The 14,529-nt window shown below is 43.2% G+C and overlaps 1 protein-coding gene across 2 annotated transcripts in view; it reads right to left on the minus strand.

Annotated features, from left to right (window-relative positions):
* kif6 (kinesin family member 6) overlaps positions 1 to 14,529 on the minus strand; it is a 171,070-nt gene that overhangs the window by 118,819 nt on the left and 37,722 nt on the right. For both annotated transcript variants that reach the window (XM_055899170.1, XM_055899169.1), the window contains 3 exons: positions 12,979 to 13,185; positions 12,475 to 12,618; positions 11,205 to 11,291 (listed from right to left, as the gene is read on the minus strand). In XM_055899170.1, the coding sequence (XP_055755145.1) occupies positions 11,205 to 11,291; positions 12,475 to 12,618; positions 12,979 to 13,185 (438 nt within the window). The remainder of the gene's footprint in view (positions 1 to 11,204; positions 11,292 to 12,474; positions 12,619 to 12,978; positions 13,186 to 14,529) is intronic.

Genomic DNA, 14,529 nt, shown 5'->3' on the forward strand with positions numbered 1-14,529 from the left:
CAGACAATGACGCTGAGTATGTCCTGCGCTACTCTGTACTGGATCGTGTTCGCTAAACACAAAATGGCAAAACGGACAGAAACCGAGAAGGACTTCCTGAACTTGGAAAACAAAAACAAACGTTTCTTGTTATACGTTGCAAAAGGTTTTTGCTATGTGTTCACTAATGAATACGACCGTGGAATCCATCACCAACAAGCACTATCGTCCGTTTCCCCTCCCTTCTTTAATGATGGCGAGACGAGGGGAACCTCAGGAATTTTCAACACCCATTTCCCAAACATGTCTCTCTCTCTCTCTCTCTGGCTGACGGTAGCAGGCAGACCTGGGTTCAAGTACTACTTTGCATCTTTCAAATACTTGTAGATTTTATTTTCGCCTCCCATGTGTGCCAGATGGGCAGGGTTTGCAGTTTTGTGAGCATTCTATTGATTCCATTGCAACAGAATAGCTCAATCAAAACCATTCCAAGTAGTTGAAATGATTTCAAGTAGTGTTTGAACACAGGTCTGGTAGCAGGGCTGGTTGTTTGAGCTATGGGTATGTGCAAATCAGCCCTCTCTGGTCAGACAGGGGGAGGGGAAAGGAATGCTGCTACTGTCTGACTGCTGATAGGTAAACTAAGATAAAAAAGGAACTTGAGTGACCACCACGGAGGGGAAAACTGTCTTGGACACAACCCTCTCTCATGAAGAACCAATAACGCACATCTCATAGGTATATTGATAAAATACATAGCCTTATAACCAGGGATGGAATTGGGAATAACGTGGAAACAGAGTTAGAAAAGTGAAAAGGTGAAAATCTAAGAGGCAAACACTTGGACAATTGTGACACTTGGACAATTGTGAGTTTGCACAACTTTGCACAACTCTTAGGACAAGATTGATCTGTTGTTTTTGTCAAACTTGCTCAAGCTCAGTACATCTGGGTGGGAGTCATTGATGGAGAGCAATATTCAAACTTTGTCTAAAATTATGAAGCAAATGTAAGTGAGGACTGAGGCTGGACCATTCAGAAATACTCAACACCTCTTGGAAAGCCATTCTGGTGTGTCTTTGACATAAACCATTTTGTAATTGTTTCGCTGAAAAATAAAACTATCCCAGGGTTAGATTTTCAGAAGACCGAGGAGGGTTTTCCTCGGCTTTTTGCCTAGTCTTTGCTCGTTTCATTATTTAATTGGTATCCTTACAAACTCCCCAGTCCTTGCCAGTGACATGCATACCCATAGCATGAATCTGCCACTAGAATACTTGAAAATACAGAGGGTTTCACTATGTATTGTGTTGTATTGGATTTGACCCAATCATGTAGTTTTTAATTTAGGCCAAAAATCAAATATATTTGTTGCAAACAGAACGGATGAATTGGAGTGGAGTTTTTAAACCAGACTTCATTCTTTTCACTTTGTCATACCGGTCAGTAATGTGGAGTGAATGCAATGTTGTGAAACCTTTTCAATTTTGTGGTGGCAGCATCATGTTCTGGGTATGCATGCCACCGGCAGGGACTGTGTAATGCCCGGGGTGTAGTGGAGGAAAGAGTCAGACGCAGGAGACAGAGAGTTCAGAGTAGCGTAACTTTTAATCACCACAAAGGTGAAACACGACGCCACTCCAACCAAATGCCCAACATACAAGGGGAACAAAATAGTTCCGAAAATAAAACTACCACGAACCGTGACATACACGCATGTACAAACAGTACACAAAACAATCCCGCACACCCAACAGGCGGGCCTGCTGGGTAATAAAGCCCTACTAATCACCCCAACTAAAAACAGGTGTAACCAATAAACAAATAAGGAGGGGGAGGAAAAAATCAGTGGCAGCTAGTAGGCCGGTGACGACGACCGCAGAGCGCCACCCGAACAGGAAGGGGCACCACCTTCGGTAGGAGTCGTGACAGACTGGGGAGTTGTCAGGATCAAACCCCAAATAAAAAGTTAGAGGAAACCCTGTCTCAGTCTTCGGAATACCTAAGGGATAGTTTTCTTTTTCAGCGGGACAATTACACCCATTTTTATGCCAAAGACATACCATACCGGCTTTCCAATAGGTGTTGAGTGTTCCTGAATCGTCCAGTCTCAGGCCTGACTTAAATTTGCTTGAAAATTTGCATATTGATCAAATCAAATTGTATTTGTCACATGCGTCGAAAACAACAGGTGTAGACCTAACAGTGAAATGCTTACTTACAAGCCGTTAACCAACAATGCTTTAAGAAATTAAGAAAAAAAATATGTTAAAAATAGATAAGTATAAAATTAAAAATAAAAGTAACAAATAATTAAACAGCAGTAAAATAACAAGCGAGGCTATATACAGAGGGTACCGGTACACAGTCAATGTGCCCGGGGAACCAGTTAGTTGAGGCAATATGTACATGTAGGTAGAGTTAAAGCGACTATGAATAGATTATGAACAGAGAGTAGCGGCAGCGTAAAAGAGAGGTCTGGGTAGCCCTTTGATTTGCTGTTCAGGAGTCTTATGGCTTGGGGGTAGAAGCTGTTAAGAAGCCTTTTGGACCTCGACTTGGCGCTCTGGTACCGCTTGCCGAGCGGTAGCAGAGAGAACAGTCTATGACTAGGGTGGCTGGAGTCTTTGATAATTTTTAGGGCCTTCCTCTGACACCACCTGATATAGAGGTCCTGGATGGCAGGAAGCTTGGCCGCAGTGATGTACTGGAACGTACGTACTACCCTCTGTAGTGCTCTCCGGTCGGAGGCCGAGCAATTGCCGTACCAGGCAGTGATGCAACCCGTCAGGATACTCTCGATGGTGCAGCTGTAGAACCTTTTGAGGATCTGAGGACCCATACCAAATCTTTTCAGTCTCCTGGAGGGGGAAAAGGCTTTGTCGTGCACTCTTCACGACTGTCTTAGTGTGTTTGGACCATGATAGTTTGTTGGTGATGTGGACACCAAGGAACTTGAAGCTCTCAACCTGTTCCACTACAGCCCTGTCGATGAGAATGAGGGAGTGCTCCATCCTCCTTTTCCTGTAGTCCACAAACATCTCCTTTCACTTGATCACGTTGTCCTGGCACCACACGACCAGATCTCTGACCTCCTCCCTATAGGTTGTCTCATCGTTGTCAGTGATCAGGCCTACCACTGTTGTGTCATCGGAGAACTTACATTTACATTTAAGTAATTTAGCAGACGCTCTTATCCAGAGCGACTTACAATTTGGAAAGTTCATACATATTCATCCTGGTCCCCCCGTGGGTATTGAACCCTGGTCCCCCCGTGGGAATTGAATCCACAACCCTGGCGTTGCAAGCGCCATGCTCTACCAACTGAGCCACACGGGACCAGAGTTGATGATGGTGTTGGAGTCGTGCCTGGCCATGCAGTCATGAGTGAACAGGGAGTACAGGAGGGGACTGAGCACGCACCCCTGAAGGGCCCCTGTGTTGAGGATCAGCGTGGCGGATGTGTTGTTCCTTACCCTTACCACCTGGGGGCGGCCCGTCAGGAAGTCCAGGATCCAGTTGCAGAGGGAGGTGTTTAGTCCCATGGTCAGTAGCTTAGTGATGAGCTTTGAGGGCACAATGGTGTTGAACTCTGAGCTGTAGTCAATGAATAGCATTCTCACATAGGTGTTCCTTTTGTACAGGTAGGAAAGGGCAGTGTGGAGTGCAATAGAGATTGCATCATATGTAGATCTGTGGGGCAGTATGCAAATTGGAGTGGATCTAAGGTTTCTGGGATGATGGTGTTGATGTGAGCCATAACCAGCCTTTCATGGCACTTCATGGCTACAGACATGAGTGCTACGGGTCGGTAGTAATGTAGGGAGGTTACCTTAGTGTTCTTAGCACAGGGGCTATGGTGGTCTGCTTGAAACATGTTGGTATTATAGACTCAGTCAGGGAGTTTTAAAAATGACTTTTAGGCCTTGAGACAATTGAGACGTGGATAGTGTATGTGTGCCATTCAGAGGGTGAATGGGAAAGACAACATATTTAAGGGCAATGCTTTGAACACTCAGTGTGTATGTGTGTGTGTGTGAGATCCAAAAAGATCCTTTGTGATCTTAAAAATTGAATAATATTTTAAATGTGAAATGTTCAAAGTATTTACTGGTATTTGTATGTACACTTACCCTTACATCCATTTTATATTTTGAAGTTACAGCATTAATAAATTCTATGTGAACCCAGACTTTGAGGTTATCAACATTGGTACCATCAGACAATATCCACTTTAACATGTCACCCCCTTTCTCCACATTTACATCTACCACCCAGACTCACAACCATGCGACAGCTACAATTCCAGACACACCACCCCCATTTACAAAGGGTCTAGAGATAGGCAATCTTGTCTCAAGGTAACAGCAAATCAACAATATTTATGCAGACTTAACACTTGCAAAGGCTTATGGTGGTGATCTACTGTATACAGGGAATGAAAAGACCGTTCAAAAAGTACCTCACCTCCCCTATACCAATTCCTCTCCAACTTTCCCCCAGCTCTTTTTAGATAAGTGGTCTATTCACTTGCTGGTTAACAAGGAGCCATGTAGGATTAAGACCTGTCAATTGACCAATGGCAGGACTGAGATCCTAACATAAGTTTCACTGTGAAAGATTGTACATGTGATGATGTACACTACCGTTTGAAAGTTTTAGATTTAGATTTTTCTTTACTTTAACTATTTTACATATTGTAGAATAATAGTGAAGACATCAAAACTACGAAATAACATATGCAATCATGTAGTAACCAAAAAAGTGTTAAATATATTTTATATTTGAGATTCTTTAAATAGCCATCATTTGCCTTGATGACAGCTTTGCACACTCTTGGCATTCTCTCAACCAGCTTCATGAGGTAGTCACCGAGAATGCATTTCAAATAACAGGTGTGCCTTCTTAAAAGTTCATTTGTGGAATTTATTTTCTTCTTAAGGAAAGGTAGGGTGGTATACAGAAGATTGCCCTATTTGGTAAAAGACCAAGTCCATATTTTATTTGATCATTTCAAATTTTATTTCACCTTTCTAGGCAAGTCAGTTAAGAACAAATTCTTATTTAAAATGACAGCCTACACCGATCAAACCCAGACGATGCTGGGCCAATTGTGCACCGTCCTATGGGACTCCCAATCACGGCCGGTTGTGATACAGCTTAGATTTGAACCAGGGTGTCAGATTCAACCCAGCACTGAGATGCAGTGCCTTAGACCGCTGCGCCACTCGGGAGCCCAAGTTTGTATTATGGCAAGAACAACTCAAATAAGCAAAGAGAAACGACAGTCTTCTCTTCACTGTTGATGTTGAGACTGGTGTTTTGCGGGTACTATTTAATGAAGCTGCCAGTTAAGGACTTGTGAGTTTTTCAAACTAGACACTCTAATATAGTTGTCCTCTTGCTCAGTTGTGCACCGGGGCCTCCCACTCCTCTTTCTATTCTAGTTAGAGCCAGTTTGCGCTGTTCTGTGAAGGGAGTAGTACACAGGGTGGTACGAGATCTTCAGGTTTTGGCAATTTCTCGCATGGAATAGCCTTCATTTCTCAGAACAAGACTAGATTGACGAGTTTCAGAAGAAAGTTCTTTGTTTCTGGCCATTTTGAGCCTGTAATCGAACCCACAAATGCTGACGCTCCAGATACTCAACTAGTATAAAGAAGGACAGTTTTATTGCTTCTTTAAATCAGAACAACAGTTTTCAGCTGTGCTAACATAATTGCAAAAGGGTTTTCTATTGATCAATTAGCCTTTTAAAATGATAAACTTGGATTAGCTAACATAACGTGCCATTGGAACACAGGAGTGATGGTTGCTGATAATGGGCCTCTGAACGCCTATGTAGATATTCCATGAAAAGAATCTGCCGTTTCCAGCTACAATAGTCATTTACAACATTAACAATGTCTACACTGTATTTCTGATCAATTTGATGTCATTTTAATGGACAAAAAAAATCTCTTTTCTATCGAAAACAAGGACATTTCTAAGTGACCCCAAACCTTTGAACGGAAGTGTGTCTGCAGCATCAGTGGATGGAATTATGTTCATATGTGCAAGAGCTCTTCAATGATCTTACAAATGTAGTCTAATAATATTTAACATGTTACATATTAAATATCTACGATCTTTAAAATGTGGTTTAACCATATATCACATCTTAGCCCTCCATTTGGCAAATCTGACCATAACTCTATCCTCCTGAATCCTGCTTACAAGCAACAATTATTTTTATTTTTTACTTTTACCCCTTGCTCTCCCCAATTTCGTGGTATCCAATTGGTATTTACAGTCGTGTTTCATCGCTGCAACTCCCGTAAGGACTCGGCAGAGGCGAAGGTCGACAGCCATGTGTCCTCCGAAACACGACCCAACCTTCTTGGCACAATGCCCGCTTAACCCGGAAACCAGCCACACCAATGTGTCGGAGGAAACACCGGGAACCTGGCAACCGTGTCAGTGTGCATGCGTCACCCGGCCCGCCACAGGAGTCTCTAGAGCGCAATGGGACAAGGACATCCCTGCCGGCCAAACCCTCCCCTAACCCAGACGATGCTGGGCCAATTGTGCGCCGCCCCATCGGTCTCCCGGTCGCGGCCGGCTGCAGAACCTGGACTTGAACCAGGATTTCTATTGGCACAGCTAGCAACTGCGATGCAGTGCCTTAGATCACTGCGCCACTCGGAAGGCCGTACAAGCAACAATTCCAAGAGGAAGTACCAGTGACGTGCTCAATACGGAAGTGGTCAGATGAAGCAGATGCTAAGCTACAGGACTGTTTCTGAAATAGACAGACTGAAATATGTTCTGGGATTCATCCGATGGCATTGAGGAGTTTACCACATCAGTCACCGGCTTCATTAATAAGTGCATCGACAACATCATGTCCACAATGACAGTACGTACCGTGACTTTTGTCAAATGTTGTTGAGTCACAAACTTGAATTTAAAATGGATTAAATTGAGATTTTGTGTCACTGATCTACACACAGTACCCTATAATGTCAAAGTGGAATTACGTTTTTAGAAATGTTAACAAATCAATAAAAAATGTAATGTTTAGAGTCAATAAGTATTCAACCCTTTGGTTATGGCAAGACGAAATAACTTCAGGAGTAAAAATGTATTTAAGTCACATACTAAGTTGCATGGACTTACTCGGTGTGCAAAAATAGTGTTTGACATGATTTTTGAATACCTATCTTTGTACCCCACACATACAATTATCTGTTAGGACCATCAGTCGAGCAGTGAATTTCAAACACAGATTCAAATCAGCAAGACCAGGGAGGTTTTCCAATGCCTCGCAAAGATGGGCACCTATTGGTAGATGAAAAAAAAAAAAAAAAAAACAGAAGACCTTTAATATCCGTTTGAGCAAGTTATTAATTAAACTTGGATGGTGTATGACAACACCCAGTCACTACAAAGTTACAGGCGTCCTTGCTAACTCAGTTGCCGGAGAGGAAGGAAACCGCTCAGGGATTTCACCATGAGGCCAATGGTGACTTTAAAAAAAAAGTCCCATTACAGAGGGCAAAAAATATGGCAGAGCATTTTTTCTCCTGAATACAAAGTGTTATGTTTGGAGCAAATCCAATACAACACATTACTGACTACAACTCTCCATATTTTCAAGCATAGTGGTGGCTGTATCATGTTATGCTTGTAATCGTTAACTGGAGAGTTTTCAGGATGAAAAAGAAATGGAATGGAGCTATGCACAGGCAAAACCCGAGAGGAAAACCTGGTTCAGTCTGTTTTCCAACAGACATTGGGAGATTAATTCACCTTAACCTAAAACACAAGGCCAAATATACACTGGAGTTGCTTACCAAGATGACATTGAATGTTTCTGAGTGGCCTAGTTACAGTTTTGACCTAAATCGTCTTGAAAATCTATGGCAAGACCTGAAAATGGTTTTCTAGCAATGATCAACAACCAATATGACAGAGCTTGAGGAATTTTGAAAATAATAATGGGCAAATATTGCACAATCCAGGTATGGAAAGCTCTCACAGCTGTAAGACTCACAGCTGTAATCGATGCCAAAGGTGATTCTAACATGTATTGACTACGGTGTGTGAATACTTATGTAAATTACAGTAGATATTTCTGTATTTTATTTTCAATACATTGGCAAAAAAATTATATAAACATGTCATTATGGGGTATTTTGTGTTGGTGGGTGAGATGTATAAAAAAAGATTCTATCCATTTTGAATTCAGGCTATAACACAACTAAATGTGGAATAAGTCAAGGGGTATGAATCATTTCTGAAGGCATTAACTTAACCTTAACTTAATTCTCAAATGTGGATCAGACTATTCTTGGCTCTCACCAAACAGCACGATGGGGGCATGGACTAATCTGCAACCAAAGAGGATCCACCACTCGCATTAGTCCAAATATCAATTACGTAAGATTTGGTTTTGGGTTGCCAAAGTTACTGTCTAAACTGTCCTGCTTTCTCCAACTCGCAGCCCACCATCTCCAACACCAAAATGTGTGCCTTTCAATTAACCCCTAGTAAATCCTGGGTTCCTCCCCTTCACTAAAATACATTGAACTGTACAAAACTGTCAACTGTACAAAAGCAGGTTGTTCCCCACAATGTATAACTGCACTTAACAGATAGGAGAGTCCAACTTGCAACGTGTCTGCAGGGACAGAGTAGGGCCAAAAAGGCAGCTCTAAACCAACACAAATGACAACATTCTGATCATCTGCAAGGCAAATTCAACTACAACCTTTTTTTCACCACTGTGTGTTTATTTATTTATTTATTTACCGTTATTTTACCAGGTAAGTTGACTGAGAACACGTTCTCATTTGCAGCAAAGACCTGGGGAATAGTTACAGGGGAGAGGAGGGGGATGAATGAGCCAATTGTAAACTGGGGATTATTAGGTGACCATGATGGTTTGAGGGCCAGATTGGGAATTTAGCCAGGACACCGGGGTTAACACCCCTACTCTTACGATAAGTGCCATGGGATCTTTAATGACCTCAGAGAGTCAGGACACCCGTTTAACGTCCCATCCGAAAGACGGCACCCTACACAGGGCAGTGTCCCCAATCACTGCCCTGGGGCATTGGTATATTTTTTAGACCAGAGGAAAGAGTGCCTCCTACTGGCCCTCCAACACCACTTCCAGCAGCATCTGGTCTCCCATCCAGGGACTGACCAGGACCAACCCTGCTTAGCTTCAGAAGCAAGCCAGTAGTGGTATGCAGGGTGGTATGCTGCTGGCTATGTGTGTCCAGTGTGTGTGTGTGTGTGTGTCCAGTGTGTGTGTGTGTGTGTGTGTGTGTGTCCAGTGTGTGTGTGTGTGTGTGTGTGTGTGTCGAGTGTGTGTGTGTGTGTGTGTGTGTGTGTGTCCAGTGAGTGTGTGTGTGTGTGTGTGTGTCCAGTGTGTGTGTGTGTGTGTGTGTGTGTGTGTGTGTGTGTGTGTGTATGTGTGTGTGTGTGTGTGTGTGTGTGTGTGAGTGTCCAGTGAGTGTCCAGTGAGTGAGTGAGTGAGTGAGTGAGTGAGTGACTGAGTGAGTGTCCAGTGAATGAGTGAGTGTCCAGTGAGTGAGTGTGTCCAGTGAGTGTGTCCAGTGAGTGAGTGTGTCCAGTGAGTGAGTGAGTGAGTCTATTGAGTGAGTGTGTCCAGTGAGTGAGTGAGTCCAGAGAGTGAGTGAGTGAGTCCAGAGAGTGAGTGAGTCCAGAGAGTGAGTGAGTCCAGAGAGTGAGCGAACCCAGAGAGTGAGTGGGTCCAGAGAGTAAGTGAGTGAGTGTGTCCAGTGAGTGAGTGTGTCCAGTGAGTGAGTGTGTCCAGTGAGTGAGTGTGTCCAGTGATTGAGTGTGTCCAGTGATTGAGTGTGTCCAGTGAGTGAGTGAGTCTAGTGAGTGAGTGAGTCCAGTGAGTGAGTGTGTCTAGTGAGTGAGTGAGTCCAGAGAGTGAGTGAGTGAGTGTCCAGTGAGTGAGTGTGTCCAGTGAGTGAGTGTGTCCAGTGATTGAGTGTGTCCAGTGATTGAGTGTGACCAGTGAGTGAGTGTGTCCAGTGAGTGAGAGTGAGATAGCTTTCTTTGGAGAAAAGACCTGCAGACTAGTACACTACTACCCAGAGCTGAAAGGGCAGCTACTCCCCAACTTAAACCAGCCAGCCCAGACACCAGCTCAATTAACGGCCAGCCGCAGACTCTCTTAAAAATACCTCTGCAGGGTTTGGTAATGCCAGCCAAGCCCCGTACAATAATACACAGAACTATATCCTCATAGCATACGGGAGGGGATATCATGGTCAGTGTTTCCTCTAGGTTTGTCCTTTGGGCAGGGTGCAGACGCCTATGAAGAGACAACCGGGTCTGCCAACAGATATGCCTATTTAAAGAAGCATAATTGACGTCATTGTTTTAAGCGCAGGGGCAACATAGAGAGCGAGAAACAGGGAAGGAGGGCGAAGAGAGGGAAATGAGAGAAAGAGATGTTTGAAAATATACTTATAGTTTCAAGGTTGTGGGGGGGAGCACAGATCATCCACAGTACCCCAATTGACCTACTGTTTCCACAGAAAGAAGACTTGAATTGCTATATAATTCTGTACAGTTAAAAAAAATTTACTTGGAGCACCAAAATATCCCCTCAAGGTTTTGAGAAAAGCAATCAATGAGCACACATTGTCTCTTTTCATACATCTGTTTGTCATTGAAACAGCACCAACAGAAAATATGGCCTCTAATTAATCTTCATCAAGCGGCAAGCCTGTGTGTGTGTGTGTGTGTGTGTGTGTGTGTGTGTGTGTGTGTGTGTGTGTGTGTGTGTGTGTGTGTGTGTGTGTGTGTGTGTGTGTGTGTGTGTGTGTGTGTGTGTGTGTGTGTGTGTACACACGCGGTAGTATGTTCCTTCTCCAACTGGCTATATCCAAAGAAAAGGCTGTGACTTGAGGTATTGGGCTGAAATATGTGTTCTAGTATACACACAGCGGTAGAACACAAACAGCCCTGTGCAACAGTCTAAATACCACACAGACGAGCAAGAGGGGGGGGGGGGGGAGACACATCCTGGGTGACGGAAGCCAGGAGAGGACACACCAGATGGACAAACATAAGGACGGACAAAAGTAAGAATGGATGGACGGACAGGCCAACAGTGACAGACAGGCTAACGAATAAGTGGACAGACAGACAGAAAGACACAAATACTGAGAGACAGACGGATGAACGGACAGACAGACCAGGGCAGGGTCCATCTCTTCATTCAGCAGAGCCTCGTTCCTGATCAGAGCGACCCGCTGGGCAAAGCGACACGTGGAGATGGATTCCTGATAGACGGAGGAAAGAGGAGAGGAAGAGAGGGGGGAAAGAGAGAGACGGTGAGATAGTAGGTCATAAATACTATGCTCTGTAGATGGAGGCATTGTCATCTATACATTTTTTTTGAGGGGGGGGGGGTAGATCAGCTTTAATATTGTAGATAGATTGTAACTTCTATCAACGTAATTGCCTGCATCATGTCCAAACCCCTATAAAAAAAGTGTATATATTCAGATCCCTTGACTTTGCCCACATTTTGTTACGTTACAGCCTTATTCTAAAATGTATTAAATATTATAATTTTTTCAGCGATCTACACACATTGACCAATAATGTCCAAGCGAAAACAGGTTTTTATAAATGTAAATATATTTTCCTTTACTATTTTCCACAAACCCTTCCACCCCTCCCATAATTAGAGTAAACGAATGAAAAACTACACTTACTTCCTGCTTATGCATACTATATACATTTAACGGACACAATCTATTTTACAATAGTTATCTTTTGTTTGTTTTTACTCATGTCCTTCCGCTACCCTTAACCCCTCCAATCTATTTCTGAAGACTATCCAGTTTGATTTCCAGTTGCCATATATTTTTAATTGTGCTGTTTCACAAACGTTCTGAACCAATATACATTTTACGGACACAGTATATTTTACATTAGTTATCTTGTTGTTATTAGTCCCACCCTTCAGCTCCATTCAACCCCTCCCATCTATATCTCTTAACACCATCCATATTGGATTTCTATTTGTCATATATTTTTCAACGGTTCTGTGACGTTTCACAAAATAACCTTTCTATTCTCAGAGTTTCTACAGATTGTAAATTATAGATAAACATTTTTTGGTAAAAGTATTATTATATTATTGATCGATTGACTATGACTTTCAAATCACCCAGTAGTGCTACCTGCAGAGTTAGCTCCAGGTAAATGTTGCAAGGCATTGTCATTTTCTCGTCCCTCGTTTACCCAATTGTTTCCACGTTTTTTTCCCACAACCTAACTCGAAATCTAACAGTTCGACTTCTTCTATAAATCATGCATTAAAGGTGCAGACGCTTTTCAGAACAAAGAATCCGGGTCTTTCATGTCAATGGGAGATTTGCACCAAATGTTCCCTGGTTACAAACTATAGGATTTGGCCCGTGGTGACAGCAAAGTGAGTGAATGGGGAACTCTTACATCAACATTTCTCTTGTCCACAGACACAGTGGCGATCATGGTGGTCATGCAGTTCCCTCCCAGGCTGTCCCGCAGCACCGACGTCATCATGGAATTTCGGTAGGGAATGTGCAAGCGGTTCTTCTCTGAGAGAGCAATGATGACCTGACTCGGAGAGAGAGAGGGAAGAAAGGGGAAGACGAAGAGGAATTTGAGTACTAGAACAGATGTATACAGGTTCCGCATTCTTTTATGCTATTTTATTCATTAAGAGGCAACAAGCGCAAAAACAAGCATTTCGGCTGATAGACAGAAATACAACTATGAATTGTTCAGAGATTTAAGGTGCATTCAAACATAGTAGAATGGCAAGGAACATTTCTTACGACACCTGGACACAACTTCTATGTCTGTGAGGAAGCATACATAAAACCCACAACAACCCTCCTCCTCCTCCCTGCTCTCCCCCTTGTATGACCTTGTTCCCCTCCCTGCTTAAACCCCATGTGACCTCTGAACTCTGACCTGCTCCAGGTAGTGCAGTGACAGGTTGATGTACTTGGCCTCTGTGAGCAGCTGCCCACACACGCCTGTCTTGCCCACGCGCTCCGAGCCCGCCAGGTCCACCAGATGTAGCTTGGAACGCCGCACGGTGACCGAGCCGGGCTCACGGCCACACACGTGCATGGTGAAAATGCAGTGAGAACGTGTGGATGCCTGGTTCATAGGGGTCTGGGGAGGGAAGAAGTAGAGGGGGAGGTGGAGAGGTTGTATACCCAAATGTAAGTATTTACTCCTCTTCAAAATAAAAGGTATGCAAACTGACACGGAGAAAGAAGAGGCGAGAGAGAAGAGATAGAGGGAAGGGAGAAAGAGAAAGAGGCCGGCATAGTGACGGTACCCACACTTTGCATCTAGGCCTAATCACCAATCATTTCTGCAATGCGCTCTCCAGTAGGTACTGTCGAAAAACACCCCCACAACATTAAAATGCCTGAAATGACACTAGCTAGCTCTTTCTAAATTCATCTTTCCTCGATTCTTCGCATCCTCTCTCCTAACCCCTCCTTTACAAAAAGGCATTTGATGAGAAGTTCTGCGTAGAGGGACATTGGACCTTCTCCAATACGGTTAAACAGGAGGCGAGGAGATAGGAGCGAGGAAACGCAGAAAGACGAATTGAGAAAGAGGCATCTTACCATCTTACTACAGTCATTCCATGTCATTTCAGCAAGCCACGACACCCACCATCTCAGATTGCTATGAAATGGGTAAGATTAGCATTCCTGAAACATTCTTTTGTTGAAATGTAATTTTATCTTGGAGAAATGAAGATAATTGATTGCACCCAAATTGGCAATTTAAATTAAAGGAATTCATGTAATATTCAATAAATGTTGTAAAGTACCAACATCCAATTTGGATCAAACTTCTTCCACCGGAGTACGACATGAGGAATATTTTTGTTTGTTTGTCGAAAGCCACCCATGGCCATCCTCACAGAAAGCAAATCAGTTTGACATTAAAAAGACGACTTCCGCTTATACCAGACCAAAAGAGAGGGGACGGTGTTTTTCCCCATCTATATCAAGGGACCAGGGTTCTGGTCTAGAAGCATGGTTTCGTCTGCTCCTACAGTTTTGCTTCGGTACTGCAGTTCAACTGACGCTTAGCCCAGAAAGACCATTTCCATTCACAGCCACATAGAGAAGTCAGACTAGAAAATTCCTAATAAGACACTTTATTCATCATCTTTGTGAACAAAACATCCATTGAATTATAACTGTTGCGGAGGCCGATTTTTTTTCTTCTTCTTCGTCATTCATCATCATCATCATTAAGATATCAACCTTAAAAATTAATCTAATGTCTGCCTTGTTTTTGGATGATGTGATGATGTCGTTGCAGCTCCCAAGTGCTAATGCGCATGTGATGTTGGTCAGAATAAACCGGATGCAACCCTTATATAGACGGTCCATGAATCGGCATATGCGAACGTGAGTAGATTACCTTGAAAACGACGGGCGGATATCTTGAATGCAGGCTCCAGTTCTTATTATACCTCCGTGATCTACA

The sequence above is a fragment of the Salvelinus fontinalis genome, chromosome 35, assembly GCF_029448725.1.
Source record: "Salvelinus fontinalis isolate EN_2023a chromosome 35, ASM2944872v1, whole genome shotgun sequence".
NCBI classification, from domain to species: Eukaryota; Metazoa; Chordata; class Actinopteri; order Salmoniformes; family Salmonidae; genus Salvelinus; species Salvelinus fontinalis.